This window comes from Rhamphochromis sp. 'chilingali' (genome assembly GCF_963969265.1).
Source record: "Rhamphochromis sp. 'chilingali' genome assembly, chromosome: 19".
NCBI lineage: Eukaryota > Metazoa > Chordata > Actinopteri > Cichliformes > Cichlidae > Rhamphochromis > Rhamphochromis sp. 'chilingali'.
In genome coordinates, this window is record NC_137946.1 from 31,186,252 (window position 1) to 31,202,476 (window position 16,225).

At 39.9% G+C, this 16,225-nt stretch overlaps 1 protein-coding gene across 1 annotated transcript; it reads left to right on the forward strand.

Annotated features, from left to right (window-relative positions):
* Positions 1 to 14,749: 14,749 nt before the first annotated feature.
* On the forward strand, positions 14,750 to 16,021 carry LOC308387005 (uncharacterized protein). The gene is made up of 3 exons (XM_080866880.1): positions 14,750 to 15,123; positions 15,210 to 15,330; positions 15,462 to 16,021. The coding sequence occupies exons 1-3, from the start codon at positions 15,052 to 15,054 to the stop codon at positions 15,620 to 15,622; spliced, it is 354 nt and encodes a 117-aa protein (XP_080723006.1). The 5' UTR covers positions 14,750 to 15,051; the 3' UTR covers positions 15,623 to 16,021.
* Positions 16,022 to 16,225: the final 204 nt, after the last annotated feature.

The following is a 16,225-nucleotide window of genomic DNA, read 5'->3' on the forward strand; positions in this document are numbered from 1 at the left end:
GCAAGGAAAATGAACACAACAGATTTATTGATTCTCACTTAGAGTTTTTGCCAGGACATTTATTATTTGTTGATCTTCTTCCCTGGAACTAAATTCAGGTTAAAGGGTGACTGTTCTGACAGACTGGAGGAGATGCAGTACACACTGCACTACACAGCTGCATCGTCCAGTGGTGCATAGGAAGATAACCTTGAAGGGGAAATTGTGTCACGGTCCTGGGTTCTGTTTTATATTTCTAGCTCTTTAGCTCTTCTTTGTTTTGTGATTTCTAGTTCTTAGGTTTGGGTTCCTGTCGCCCTCATGTTTAGTGTAGGGTTAGTTCTGTCATGTTTCCACGTCTTAGTGTCTAGTCTGCATCTTTGTGAACTGTCTCATGTTTCCTGTTTTACTTTGGTAGTCCTTGTCCTTTGTTAATGTTTTCAGTTTTCCTTCCTCTTCATCTGGTCATGTTTGATTACTCCCAGCTGTGCTCTCCTCCTGTGTCTCATACCCTCATTATTTTCCTCTGTGTTTCTAGCCAGAGCCAAGTTTACAGTTTCTGGTTTGTTTTCTAGTTGAGTTTTGTATTTATTTTTTTCCAGCAATAAAAGCTGCCGTTTTGAGTTTATTCCTCCGTCTTGAGTCCTACATTAGGGTCTTTCATCCTGCCTGTCGCGCAGCACACAACATGACAAGTTGGTCAAATTAATATCAGGTTTTATGGCTTTGTGGATCTTTATGGTTCCAATAAAGAAATTCAAAAGTATTGGAAGATGATTAACAGTATACATTTAATGAAAACAATTTGTATGAAAAAAATCATTGATATGTTAAAAACACACATGACAGCTGTGACAAAAGTTCAAAATTAAACATTACTAAGCCTAATTTTAAAATTTTCTCATTTTTAGATGCATTAAACTGTGCTCTCGTGAAGCTTAAATGTAAGTAGTTGTGGTGAGAAACTGAATTTATTTACTACGGAGCCCCGCAGGGGACATGGGAGAAAAAAAAAATTAGGGAGAAAAAAAAAATTAAGACGGACTTTTGCGAGATCTCGCAAAACAAACTCGGGATCTCGCAAAACTAACTCGGGATCTCGCAAAACTTTCTCGCGAAAGTTGAATTCCAACAATGGCGGCAGCTACTTAGTTGTAATATTACTCTTTCTGGGTCACAAAATACACTTTTAAGATATTTTGAGGCGTGAATGTAGTTGTGTAAACGTCAGATACCTGCTCGGTTTACAAGACATCACATATTTGCAAAAGTGCTCCGACGTTTTTGGAGATCTGACACCCACTAGCTCGAAGCTAACGGGAGGTCGAGACCTACTACAGCCGGGAGGAACACCGCTTTCCCGGCACATCGTGCCTCGACCTCCCGGTCGGCTTCGAGCTGGCGGCCTCCGAAGAATGCGGCTAAAACTTTTGCGAGATCTCGCAATACTTTTGCGAGATCCCGAGTTTGTTTTGCGAGATCTCGCAAAAGTCCGTCTTAATTGTTTTTTTTTCTCCCTAATTTTTTTTTTCTCCCATGTCCCCTGCGGGGCTCCGTAATTTACAGATACTATTTGCAATGTTACTGACATATATAATACTGAGGCCAGACCCTAAATCCCTGTTATGGTAGTATCACAGAAACACATTGTAACAGACACTAATCTATCAGGTCCATATCAAGCAGCTGATATTATAAACTTCAGGGTTTTAAATTGATACTAAAAACTTTCCTGACATTGCATTTAATTAGTATAATGGGAAAACAATAATAGCATCAATCAGTCGTGAAAATAAGAATCAGCTGCGCTAATTGTTAATGTGTCGTAATGTAATTAACTTCGTTTCTCTTTGTCACATTAATGCTGTGTGTTGTGTCTGTCACCTATCAACCTCTCAGCCTGTTTACAGACATTTTTAAGATAAATGGCTTTGTCCTTTGACTGTCCTGCTGTTATTGTACAACGTGATGGACGGAAAGCACCGGCGAGCAGCAGGTGGCTACATGGCTCCATTATTGGCTCTTTGACCCAGAGAACAAAATAACGGCACAAAGACTGTTGGCTTGCAGGGAGCCTCTCTGCAGAGCACCAAACGAGGCACTTTGAATTGCTTGCTCACCTCTGATGACTCATGACTCATTGTCTCAGTTGGTTGTGAGCTGGAAAATCACAGAGAAATCCACAATGGCACAGCCAGTGCCCAAGAACACCTTTTCATCAGCCTAAAACACAAACAGCCGTGCCAGTTTTTGGTGTCATTCCCTTAAAACTGAAGAGCAGCCAAGGTTATTTGTTGTGAAAAAAAATACTTTAAAGTGATATTCAGCTATTATCTTGGGGCAAAAAACTCATATTTTGTAGCAGCAGAAAAAAGAGCCAAAAAAGCCATGATTAGGTTAGTTTGCTTCTTAAAATACTTTTCCTTCAGGATAAAATCATATTACTACAAAACTTACTTGAGTTAAATTAACAACAAAATGAAACAACTGTCTGATAAGAAGAGCAGTTCATAGATCACACAATTTTAATTAGTTAACACAAAACAATCTAATAAGTATTGAAATTGTTTTCTGGGCTGCATCATACATCTAGGAGCATAGATACCAATTTGTAGCCTGATTTTATAAAACCAAGTGCTGTTGTTCAATAAATCGTAAAATGTTCGTTTTAACGTTATCACTCAAAGCACCACTGGGAAGGAAAGATACTGGGAGGTTGGGCCTCAAACCTCTGATGTTGCAAGGACAAAACACAGCACACAGTGAGCACAAGAAATCCATGGTCACACTGTGTACCACTAACATCGTTTTGACTCTGCTGTCAAAGAGCCAAGCAGAGAAACACAGGAGTCAGTCGTGTAGCTGTAAGGATGCTTGAGGACAGATGAGAGTCACAAAAATTCTGACTTTTGTTTCAGGCATGTCTTCTCATTTTGTACAGGTGAGCATGCCATCTGTTCATTGTGCTGGTGGAATGAGCCACTCTGGAGTGAACTATTGAATCCAGTCTTTTTGAGTGTTTTTGACTGGTGATCCTGTGCATGCAGTCCCAGTGAATACTGAAATCTAGACACAGATCTCTCTCCTTCCCCTTAGACAGGAAATTTAAAGGTACCTAAATTACTGCTGAGAGGTTTTGCAACGACGGCTGTCAAGTGACTTGACTGAAACACCGACCTTCCACAGGATGAGTGATGTGGTCGAGCTCCTGAGCTTCAGCCACTCTGGAAAAGAAACTTTGCATTGTTTCTTTTTTTTTTTGTTAAGCGTTGTACATCTCCAGTGCACCAATTTACCACAACTCCAGATGTGAGTCCAAGCAGTAATCTTGAGGGCTTTATTCATTAGTCCACCGGGGCTGATAGATAATGAAAGCAGAGAAGACTTTCTTCTGTTGTTGCAATTCTATATCAGCTTGGATAAATATTTATTACAGTACATGTGTGGGAATACAGAAAGATAGAAGCCTTTATTTGATAAGAACAGACTCAAAATTTATTGGATGCTCAAGAACTATTTCACTAAAACCAGGATTATTCTGATACCTCAACCTTAGGTCTTTGTCCAAATGTTGACCTTGGAAGATCTTTAGCTCTGTCCACCCTCCAACCAACCCAAACATCCTGACGAAGCCAGTGTGTAGATTATAAACCCAAGATTTGTTTACTAGAAAATTCTGCAGCTCAACACAGTGGAGAATTTTTTTGGCAGTGCTGAGCTGGACTACAGTCAACATGTCTCAGAAAAAACTAAGCAGAAGCTTAAATCTACTGTTTTCTACATCAGGATACTTTGCTGTATGGCATTATAAACCTAGCATTACCATTTACCAGATGAAAACAAGGCCACATTTAAACAAGCATTGTTTAAACTTAATGATGCTGTTTTACCATTCATTGTTTTACATTTGTACTTTAAAAATTATCTGCTCTTGAAGGATTTAAACATATCACAAAATAATATTTAGAAACAGTAATTTATTCGTAACCATGAATCCAAAGTCCTTCTTTCGGCTGTTCTCCTGGTTATTTGATCCCAATCTATACCTAAAATTGTTTTACATAAATTTTAGATGATTGCTTGTGCTTCAAACTTGAAACAATTGATTCCCGTTGGGCTGATATTTAAAGTTTATAGACTCTAAAGGAAGAAAAGACAAAAAAGGACAGATATTTCAAACAGGAACATAAGAAATCCACCTCAGCCAACCTTCCAGTGTTTTTCTGTGATTTTCAGAATGACTTCAGAAATCACTTTGAATGTCTGTCTGATCTTCATCACTCTCCCTCATTCACCAAAGATGGTCCTGCACGGTCATCTGGGTTGTTCCGACTCCCCGTCACTCACTCACTTTATATCTTATTTTTTTCATCAGATTATCTGAATGTCTTTCTTAGTTTGTGTTATATTATCTAAAGGAAAGTTTATGTCATATAGAAAATGTTTCCCTTCAGTATATCAGACAGCAATGCAACAAAACGTTATATCTTTTACAATTATATGCTTTGGTGAAATGTCAGGAATAAAAGTCTTTCCACACAAAACAATAAGAAATAAAAACAAGAATTAAACTCACATAAATCAGAATAAAGGACATAACAAATAAACCACAGCTCTGCTGTGTGCAACGTATGCACTGTACAGAGATGATAATAGATGATGATGTGTTGAATAAAAAGCTCAGTAGCGAGAAGACCTGTACAGGAAATTACAAAATTGTCCAGTGGGGATAAGAAAAAAGAAATCTTGTCTGGCAATATGATTTCACAGGGTAACGGAAGCCTTTAATTGTGACCACAAACATTTGAGTGAGATTAATTACTGCACTTGTGGTTTTGATAAAATGCAAAGCTGAACCTTAATAAGGTTGAAGGTCAGTCAAGGTTAAGTAAGGTTTGCTTTTTTTCCCCTTGGATCTCAACCTATTATTCTCTTCTTCAGCCCCGGCTGTTCTTCCACTCCGTCTGTCTTCCCTTCAGCCTTTTTGTTCTCCTTTTGTTATTCCTCATTGGATCGCTCGTCCACTTCAAGTACATCTTTACTTCAAACCCATCTGTTAATTAGCTGACCTGAATATATCTCCATCGCTCTCTCTAGAAAAACACAGCTGCATTTCTACTGCCCGCTGCCTTATCCACCAGACCGCCTCGGCCGCAACGTATGACACGACATGTTTAGTTTTCTGATTGATAAGTGTAATTTTAGAAGACCTCAGGAAGGACGATTGATTTGAAATCATGAAAATGTAAAAATGTGTCTGAGCTTCAATAATGTTCTGTTTATCACAGCTGCCTCAATCTGCTCTGCATTCATGTAGTGATGAATGTGCTAATTAATTACCCATTATACACATCAAGTTGCTTCATTATTAATTGAAGGAAAACCATGAGCCATTTAGTAGAGTTCATTGCTTGTGTATGGAATAAGCATATCTGCATTTTGATCAGTGTGTTTTAATATAGAAGGGTTTTGTTAAATAGCTTTAACATGCAGGATTCTTAATCAATCTGCTTCCTGTGTGAAGTTTGCACCAGGAAATTATACTGACTCTTTGAACCCACCCACTAAGGATTAGTTTTGCCTCCAGCACTTTTTATCAATCCTAACAATTCAGCTTGTTTGTGACGAGTTGCATACACAAAGTAACCCTTATGTTGCTTGTAAGTGTGTGTGTATTTGCTGCCGGTAGTGGTGGGTCCTACCTATTGCTCCACACAAAGTGCAGGACTCACAGCTTCTCAGTGTTTGCTCTGACTGCTGCTCTTGCTGATTCCTCGTCTCTCCATTTGACCTTAAGCACAGATCGCACCAACCCGGCAGCACCTCTCAAAGAAACTGCATTTTCCTTCCACCATCGAGTTTCAACATCCTGAAATATAGCTTTAAGACTTTGCATTTTAAATGTATTAATGCCCACAATCCTTCCTCAAAACATGACACATGTAGAACTGGAGTGTTTTTCAACCTCAGCTGTGCATTTATATATGAACTGTGAAACAGGAAGCAGCACAGCTTTCACCTCAGCGTGACCCACAGGACTTCTCGATTTAAAAGGTAAAGTCATTTTTTAAGTGTATTTAATAGAAAAACTAAATGTTGTGTTCATAAATATACCTTAAGTGTGTAATTACGTCTTCCAACAACTTGATGCATTCTCATTAACTTAGAATTAATCCAGTAAAAATACATGGGAGTCGGTTTGTGGAAGTGGCCATATTGTCCCACCATCTTGAATACAGTGGCCGAGATGGACATCACCATTGCTCCTAACTGCATTTCATGTATGTGGCTGCAGAGCGACCACATGTGTAGTACGCCAAAGTCGGAGGACAAAGAACACGAGTTCATCCACGTGTCATGGAGGTAAATCTCAATTTGTGTCTGCATCTTCAGACGTCTTCTGTTTTATCATCTGAGAAGGGGTCCCCTCAACAGGGAAGTGAAAACAACACGACCGGCATCTAAATAAAATGTCATACTTTCTCTTCACCTTAGCAGCATCATTAAACTGAAGTCTGGGCTCTAATACAGAAAAACATGCAAAAAATGTTTATTTGTTACAATATTGTTGCATGTACTTATTGTTAGCAGATTAGACATGCAACACTCTCGTCTCTAGACAGCTCACAAGAGCTGACCAAACAACTACAGCAATTGATTATGAGCTAACATTATAGCAGCTAATGTTACGCTCGAATGTTCTACACGTCACATTTTTTCTCTTATAAATAGCTTGATTACATTCTCACTGGCTTGTGATTTAAGACAATACAGTACTATTAAAGGCTGGCCTGCTGTCTCATTTCATGTCTGTTATCCAACCATCAGGATGTGAAATGTGTGTAGTTGATGACAGACACCAGATACTTTTTAGCCTAGATATCATACATGCTTCATATGGTTTGAAAGAAGAATACAGTTACAGATCAAGTGTTGATGTTCTATCCTGAGGGCATTAAATGTAAACATAACAGGGTTTCAAATAGAGAGGATAAAAACGTCTCACAGTGCAAATAGAAACATTCTGGCTGAACCAGACTAACAATGACCGACCAAATGAGACCAGAGCAGATGATCATTGAAAACAATAAATAATTGGCAGGTTGATGTTGCCAGTCACTGTAACAAGCTAAAAGAGAAAGAAAACAAAAATATAATGACATACTTCACTGTAACTCCAAAACAAAGAAACAAAAAAACACTGAAATATTTCCTTCCTTTATCTCATTCCAACTCGGCTGTAAATCATGGTCTCACTGCTCCTTGCTACTCTCTTCCTTTCTATCTGTAAGTGCAGAACAGATGAAGATGGATCAGGCACCAGAGAGCTCAGCAGAAACTAACACTGGGGCTTCTCGCAGACAGACCCCTCATTCGTCCTGACAGACCTGGCAGTCTGAGAGGCAGCGCAAACAGCCTGTTCACATGCCTTCTGTATTCCACTCATCACCAGCACTGCAAACACAATGTATCACACAATGTCAAGGATGCACACACACTTTTTATCAACTTTTGTTTATCCAGGGAATGTCATCTCCTCTTCCTGCTTCACATCCGTGTTTCCACTATTTCAGACGAGTAAATCCCCAGACGCCAGTGTGCAGCTGCTAAGGAGCTTGACTTAAAGATTTAGGAGTTAGATGCCAGTGGTGAGGAGCTGTACTTAAATTATTTGCAGTGACATTTTCACAGAACACTAGGAATTCAAAATGGTCCCAGGAGAAGAAAAACTCAGAGACAACTTATTTGAGTCCTTAAAGGGCGCTATTGTTCTTTTTCTCATCAGATACTCTGCTGGGATAATAAGCTGGGCAAGGGCGCAGACAGAAGCCACTGACATCATGACAAGAAAACTTCTTACCATGCATGCAGGGTTTCACCCCAAATCTAGAACCCTGAGATTGTTCTGTGTCAGAACCACTTTCCAGGATGAAACAACGAACACTCATGAGTGCATCACAAAAGTGATCATGTACTTAGTGACTACCTCGTGCAGCAGAAACCCAAGAAAGAAGAGGAACAAGAGGAGGAACCATGATGCAAGGACAGGCATGACATGTACCACCAGCAGGTAGAAGAAGTGTCTTATACTGGACCAGGCAAGAGCGCAGGTGCAGGCTGTGCAAAGATCCTGTGGGACTTCCAGATACAAACAGACAAACTGGTGATGGCTAACCAACCGGAGGTAGTAGTGATGGACAAGCAGAGGAAGACGGCCGTAGTGATAAATGTAACTATACCGAATGACACCAGCATCAGGAGGAAGGAACACGAGAAGCTGCAGAAATAACAAGGGCTCAGAGAACAGTTCGAGAAGATAGAGAGTGAAGGTAACAGTGGTCCCAGTGGTAATCAGAGCACTCAGTGACCCCTAAGCTAGCCAAGTGGCTCCAGCAGAACCCGGGAACAACATCGGAGATCTCTGTCCAGAAGAGTGGTTGCCCAGTACAAAATTACTAAGGATGTTTTTAAATACTGTGTAAGGCAAAGTAATTCTAATAAAGTTCAAGAATAATTATGCTGGAAACGAGCGTAATTGTTTCCCTTCAATTATCCAAAGCCTTCTCTTCTCTTTGGCTTTTCCCTCTAACTTCTTCCATTAAGTGGATGTGTTTGTGGCTGTGGTGCCACAGGTTCATGGCAGGTCTTTGGTCTGTGGTGACTTGACTCAGTCGTGTTATTCTGCTTGCCCTCTTGGTCAACACATTTTCAAAGGAGAACGAGGCTAAAACAAGAGTTAGCCATGCATGAATTGATTCATCTCTAACCTTAACCTAACAGTTTTTGTTGATGCCAGACTGGATAATTGCCTACTTGCTGGTCCCTGCTTGGTCATGTATGATGGCTTCCTGTTGTTTACTGTGGAGAAAATTCCAGCAATTGATTTCCAGGAAAATAATGAATGATACTGCCGTCTTGTCCTTCATCTGGTTAAAAGGATTTTTTTTTTATTGAGACAAAAAATGCATATTCAATGGAGGTATATATTTTCTTTTTACACACAAGGCCATAACATGGATTCAGTATTAACGGGCTTGCGGAAACAAATTGTCATTTTGACATTGTCTTTATTTTTTAAGTAGTTACATTTGATCGCTGCTGTATGTTTGATTAGCTGGCAAGAAGGGGGTTGAAGTCAGGATTTACAGTAAAGTGAAGGAAAATTGTCTGTGGGAGAAAACACTCACCTGCCAGTGTTAATCCCCCTGCTAAAAATAAACGTGGTCATACGACTACACATGGCATATGACAATTAGATTTGCTAAAGGTCAAAACAGATAACTATGAAACTGCAAACAGTGAATGTGTCTTTATGCACGCGCACACACACACACACACACACACACACACACACACACACACACACACACACACACACACACACACACACACACACACACCTGTCAGTTGGCTTCTGAGCCTCGGTTTCATCTGTCTCTTTGCTGGAGGGCCTCTGGAAACCCACTGTGTTTCTGTTCACTGTCTGAATTCAATAACTCAGTGACCTTGTGCAGAGGCATTATGGGAAATAGGGGCAGTGCCGTTGCCAGCTAAAAGCCTTGTAACGTCAAAGTAAAAACAGTCCAGGGGCGTATTATACACAATTTGTTCTCTTCACATATGATCAAGGACGCAGAGAGCTGGCAGTTGTTGGGCGTACCTGGAAAACTTTTTGCAGTTCGATGCTGAGTTTGTCACAAAGTAACAAACGCTGACAAAAATGTGCATTTTGCTCCCTTTAATTTTGAAGCCAGGTCACTTAATTCTAAAAGATAAATGGTCTTATGAACTTTTGGGGGAGAATTGTGAGGGGAAAAAAATAATAATTACACACAACACGATGATAATAAAGCATTTTTTAAGATAAGGCATTTAAAAGTGCATTAATCCAGCTCTTGTTTAATATAAATAATGGAGAAGCTCTTTGGATTCACTTGTACTCGGTAATTGGCACTGTCAGGTAAACATGAATAATGCATTTCATCGCTGCATTTAAAAGATTCAAAATAATGGTGACTGATCGCCGAGCGGCTGCATAATCTCCGTCATTGTCTGTCTGCAGACGAGAGGGATTTTTTTTTTTACATTCAGTGTCTTCTAACTGATGCAGATCATTTGTGACAAGTACATCCAGTTCTGTTCTGAAAAAGAAAGAGATGGATTTGGAACCTGAAAAGTTGTTTTCCACTGGGAGCTGTGAAGGATGTTTTTGAGTGGCTCCCTCTATTTGGTAAAACCTTCATTTGGTAAAAAGGCCCGAAAGGGTGAAGCTCAGAGGCGCCCTTTTCGATCATGATGATCTGATCTTCTCTTTACTATCTTCTGTTTTGCCTCTATGGAGGCCTCAGGGACGGCCTGCCAGCTTGTAAAATTCAGGATGGAGCATAATTTAACTGTGTTCCCTTTTCAGAAGAAAGGAGTAGATTTGGAAGAGTGTATAAAGGAAACTCTGAAAGGATAAAGCCTAGAATAGAGAATGATAAACCGCTGTGTCCTCATCTCTCTTCTCCTTGACATCAACTATTTTCACGATAAATGTATTTCAGAAAAACAGTTTCTACAAGAAACCAAACAACAGCAAATATTTAAAAGGTCTGAGTGGAGTACCCTATCCTGTCATCTGTGTCGGAAAATTAAACTTTCAGGAAAAACATAATTAGGTGTGTGATTGCTCGATTGTATTTTTAACAGATTGCCAAGAACTGGGGGAATAATTTTCATATTGTTACTTTAGTCTGCTGTTAGTGACAAAACTGGTACCAGAACTAAAAGATTTCTGAACTCATCTTTGAAGGTTAATACGTTTAATTTTCTTAGTTTTTTGCATGACTGCTACAAAGGCAAAACACACAGTTTACTTGTATCAAAGAGGATTTTAACGGGTGCAAAAATAAGGAAGGCAGGCACGACAAAAGGATCAGACGAAAATCAAACTACAAGATTCAGGCACCTTGAAAGCTGGCAAAAAACAAACAGACTACAGAACGCTGGAATGCCCGGGAAAAGTGCCAGAAATGTTTGTTCACACAAACATTTTGATTCTTTTTTTGTTTGGGGCTTTGATCATACCGATGGATAAGGACGGCATGCTCATGAACAATCTGTCATCAGACATTAATAACGGTAACATGGCAGTGATGGTCTGAAGGCTTTAAAAGAGGCTCTCTTTCTAGTGAATTCATCGATATTTTAGCAGAAGTCCATCCATCCATTCGCTTCCGCTTCTCCTTTTCAGAGTCGCGGGGGGCGCCGGAGCCAATCCCAGCTGTCATAGGGCGAGAGGCAGGGTACACCCTGGACAGGTCGCCAGTCTGTCGCAGGGCCAACACACAGGGACAGACAACCATTCGCACTCACATTCATTCGCACATTCACACCTAGTGACAATTTGGATTATCCAATTAACCTATCCCCACAAGCTGCATGTCTTTGGACAGTGGGAGGAAGCCGGAGTACCCGGAGAGAACCCACGCAAACACGGGGAGAACATGCAAACTCCACACAGAAAGACCCCGGCCTGATGTTGGAATTGAACTCAGGACCTTCTTGCTGTGCGGCAACAGTGCTAACCACCGTGCCACCGTGCTTTTTAGCAGAAGCTATTTCCATAATCACATGAAAAGCTGATGAAAATCAGTGATTTCCTTCAGTGCTGCTGAATAAAGAAGCAATAATGGTAAATTAAAATTAAGTAAAATGAAAGGGAAGGCAGATCTGACAAAAGATTGCAGAATAAAAAACTGCAAAAGTTAAAAACAAACAAAAAAAAAATCAAACAAAGGGGAACATTTTATCCCAATTTCCATATTTATAAATGTATTTCATGCTGTGCTTTGAAATAGCCTCTCAGCTTAAAAACACAGAAGGAAGCTTGTTTTAAAAAGTCTGATGTCTGACTGCCTATCATTTGCAAACAACAGATTTGAACAGATGCACAGAGCTCTGTATGCTTTGTGCATCTGTGGTTTTCCCCCTCTTTGACATCATAATGAGTGTTTATGGCAGTGCTAACCTTGAGCTTTTGGCTCACAGGGTTTAGCTGTAGATACATTGTTTCAGGACACACACACAGCACTTGTAATGTCAAAACACAGATCGTGTGTCATCTCAACTAAGCCATTATGTTTGATGTGTTAATACACAAATGCAGTTACTCCCTTCAGTATTGTTACTCTCCTCTTCTATCTCCTCTAACTACGTCTACTACAACTACAGTTGTGACTCAGTCCTGTTTATGAGGACTTTGCAACACTAAACCTTGCTTCCTGTATCCCCTTCTCCTTGGCACACCTATCTTTAGTGATGGTAACATCAGCAAAAATAGATGTGGATAAAATAGATAGCAAAATCAGTGCTCAAACTCTGATGTCAGCACAAAGACACAGATGCCTTCAGTTAGTCGTTAGATTTAACTACTGTCAGCACGATTTATTCAGTTAGAAAGTTTGAAAGATTTGAATTCTCTGACATATAATAAACTATCATCCACTTTGACATTCTTGGTTACTGTGCGCCACAGGGATCTTATCGTAGGCCAAAAAAACCTTTTTTCGGGTTCCCTTGACAAAAAGCCATTTTTACAAAGCTTTCAGATTATAGCAGAAAAGAAGCTTTAGAAAGTTTGATGCCATTTTGAAGCATAAATACAATCAAAAGAAATAAAAACTAATAATGCCTCCACCACTCAGCTTCTAGGTTCTGCATGATTATATTGAATATTTCCAACAAATTCTGTAGTGACACTTAGCCACTGTTTTAGTAAACGCCTTCTCTTAGGCGCATGAGAGCTTCAATATTGTCAAATTGACTATCTGTGAAAATGGAAGCTATTAACCTACATTTAGGCTTGCATTAATTAAAGATGACGTCCACGTGCTGGTCTTTGTTAACAAAAATGTTGATGAAGGTAAAACTCTCGCTCTTTCTAGAACAATAAAAGACATGAAAGTCTTGCAAAAAGTGAAAACAATCTTCTGTCCCGTCCTTTGATGAAGATGCTAAAGGGCAGGCGCTGATTTCCTTTGCCTTAAAACTTTCAGTTAAAAATGCTTTCCTTCAAAAGAAAGCCAAGTATCGGCTAGCTGCTAGTTAGCCTGGTTGATACTGCAGCATCTAACATTGCCAACTAATCCATGAAAGGGCTCAAAGGCAGGGTGTCAGTCTTCTTTTTTACCTATTTGTTATATTATATTGTTATGATCCAATGTTGTCAGTGTTTTGTTTTATGCGTGACTCCTCCCACCAGAGGATGGCTGTGGGTTTTTTCCCCTTTCTCTTTCTCTTTTAGGAGTTGGACACCTGGGCGTGCCTGCCGAGTAGTTGGGTGGAGTCTCTTCCTGTCTTTGGATTGGATAATTGGCTATCACCTCCAGTATTTAGCTACCAGATGACAGCCACCTGGCCCTCTCTACTAGCCTCCACCATCCAACAAATAGCATGAGCTTTTGAGTCGTTTTTTTTTGATAGAGTGTCTGTGCCCAGTGATTTGCAAGTATAACCGTGTGTGTGTGTATGTGTCTGGTGTTGTTATTTTAATTTTGGAAAGTAGCAATTGAGTATTTTGTTCACCTTGTATATATTGTTCACTGCAGCAGCCTAGTAGGCGTGAGAAGCCATTTTTGTTGATTAAGTTTTCTCCTGTTTTTCATGTAGAAAGTTAGGTAAGTGAATTGTCTTTTGTTTGGTTTTCATTTTGTGTAGGAAAGCATAGGGACCATTAGGGAGTTTTGTTTGTTATTTTTGGCACTGCTCACTGCTGAAGCAAATAAATGGCTGCTTAGCATTTTAGAAGATACTATTGTTTGGGTTCTTGCTTTGGTGGAGCGGGAGTGGGCCAATTTCTTGTTGCGTTCAATACACGTCTAGACAAAGAATGTAACAATATGAAGACTAACTACACATGACCAAGCACACATCTTTATCCTAATAAAGAACTGCACCTTCTCACTGGTGGAAATTGACCACTGGAACTTTCATACGATCACTCTCCAAGTTGAAGTGAGTGTGATGAACAGTTGTCAATTACCACACTTGAATTGAATGCAAACATTTGAAATTGAATTTGGCACAATGCATCTCAGTGGTTTCCCTATTTCATTATTCTAGTGAAATCAGTGAAAGCTGATTTTAAAAAAAGATGAAAAATCCCCAGATAAATACTCAATCCATGAATGTAAGAAATTACCAGTATTTGGCTTCTGGCACTCCTTCATTTTCCAACCTGGGTTTAAAAAAGTTATTCAGTATTCATGCCTTGGATATTTGGGAAATATCTTGCATCACCAGTGAATCTGGTGGCTTTGAATATAAAACCAGTTAGTGCAACATAATTGTGTCATTTTACAGAGTCTGTGTCCAATTTGCAAACAGTTACTCATATGTTTAATTTTGCCATCTCAACTTTTTGTTCTTTTTGTTTTGGATTGAGGAGACTGTCCACTTAGATTTCACAACGCTGAACTTCACTTCACAGTCAGAATTCTTGAAGAACCAAAAAAACAAAAGAAATAAAAGACAAAAAAATATTTGAAAATAGAGAGTCCTCCTTTTGTAGGTCTTCCATCCCTCTGTCTGCCTAGCTTTCTACCTCATTTGTCTTAGCTAATCACACCATGTTCTGTTTCCTCCTCTCTGGACTCTTTGACTCTTTGCAGACCAGACGTTGGAGACTCGCCTCTCGAGTTATTGCATTCACAAACTTGGCTGTCCACACTGCCCCGTGGGGCGATGACAATACTGCATACTCCAGCTATAATATGAATTAGTGATGGGACGTTCTGTATCGAGGCTTCGGAGCGTGTGTCGAGTAATGGAGGGGGCGTTTCCGCGAAGCGCGTATCGAGGCTTGCTTCATTTATGGGAGGAGCTGAAAATGATGACGTCCGAAGCCTCGCTGCCCGGCTGTACCACGTGACTGGTTCATGAAGTGGTTCGAACTTTGCCGCGAGATATGACAGCGATATAAACCCCTCAGACTTCATTCAAAAATGTGGGTGTTTGATGGAGAGTTGCGGTTAGTGAGAGTTTGGAGACCGTTTGGAGGTTTATGAGAGTGAGGAAAGTCAGGAGAGAATGGAGCCAGCTAAGAAGAGGAGGATGTCCTCCCCTGTGTGGGAACATTTTGATCTTATTCCTCCCAACAAGGTATGTAAATTTCTACAGAAGATGTATTTTCATGATACTGATGGTGCAATACAATTTATGTTGAGCTGTCTTGACTTTTGTACAAGGTGAAGTGTTTGCTATGTGCCAGGGAGCTGGGATATGACAACAACAACACCTCATCCATGCTTAGGCACTACAGAGCTTTGCATGAGAATAAGGGGGACACCGATTGTGGAGCAAGACCAGGTGAGCCATCAAATGCAATGATAATATAGGATGCAGTAATGTTACTAAATGATATAACAATATTATACAACTGTTATAAGTTACGTGTGTGATATTTATATTTGTGCTTTATCTTTATTGTCTTTCCTCAGGAGAACAATCTCAAATAGATGAAGACCTGGTCAGCATGGTGATTGAGGACTCCCAGCTATTTAGCATTGTGGAGGACAAAGGATTCAAAAGATTTGTTAAATCATTAAATCCTAGCTATGTTCTCCCCACTAAAAAGGTCATAAAAGCAGTGAAAATTTAGTTTTTACAGAATAAAATGTGAACAGGCAGGACTGAGGCTCAAAGCCTCAGTGTGTAGCTGTCCATACCTCAACGTTACAAAAGCACAACTACTGTCCACACCCCAACCACACCTCACCTCACAGTAAATGATCATTTCCATTTCAAGCATTTCCAAATAATCATTTCCCATACTGCCACTATAAATATACACAGTATACTGCCATCACTACAATATACATGTTTTACACACTCCTTTTGTTGTTGACATTTACAGGCTGTGTGCAAAATGCCACACTCTTCAAATTCATGCCAGCTATTATTTTTACGTCCAGTAGGTGTCCTGCTAGAGCAAATGAAGCTTCATGAAGCTTCGCGTTGGGGTGAACCAATTGGATGAAAAGCTTCAGTGCTTCATGGGGCTTCATCTGCCCATCACTAATATGAATGTCTTCATGCAGAAACAAACACACAGAAATCGGACATACTGCACATGTTCACAAAATCAAATCAAATCAAATCACTTTTATTGTCACATCACATGTGCAGGCACACTGGCACAGCACATGCGAGTGAAATTCTTGTGTGCGAGCCCCACAAGCAACAGAGATGTGCCAACACAAAC

Excerpts from the sequence above, each read along its gene's own strand:
- LOC308387005 (XM_080866880.1), top strand. The coding sequence starts at position 15,052 with ATGGAGCCAGCTAAGAAGAGGAGGATGTCCTCCCCTGTGTGGGAACAT. Across the intron at positions 15,124-15,209 it reads ATCTTATTCCTCCCAACAAG|GTGAAGTGTTTGCTATGTGC; the intron begins GTATGTAAATTT and ends CTTTTGTACAAG. Across the intron at positions 15,331-15,461 it reads CGATTGTGGAGCAAGACCAG|GAGAACAATCTCAAATAGAT; the intron begins GTGAGCCATCAA and ends GTCTTTCCTCAG.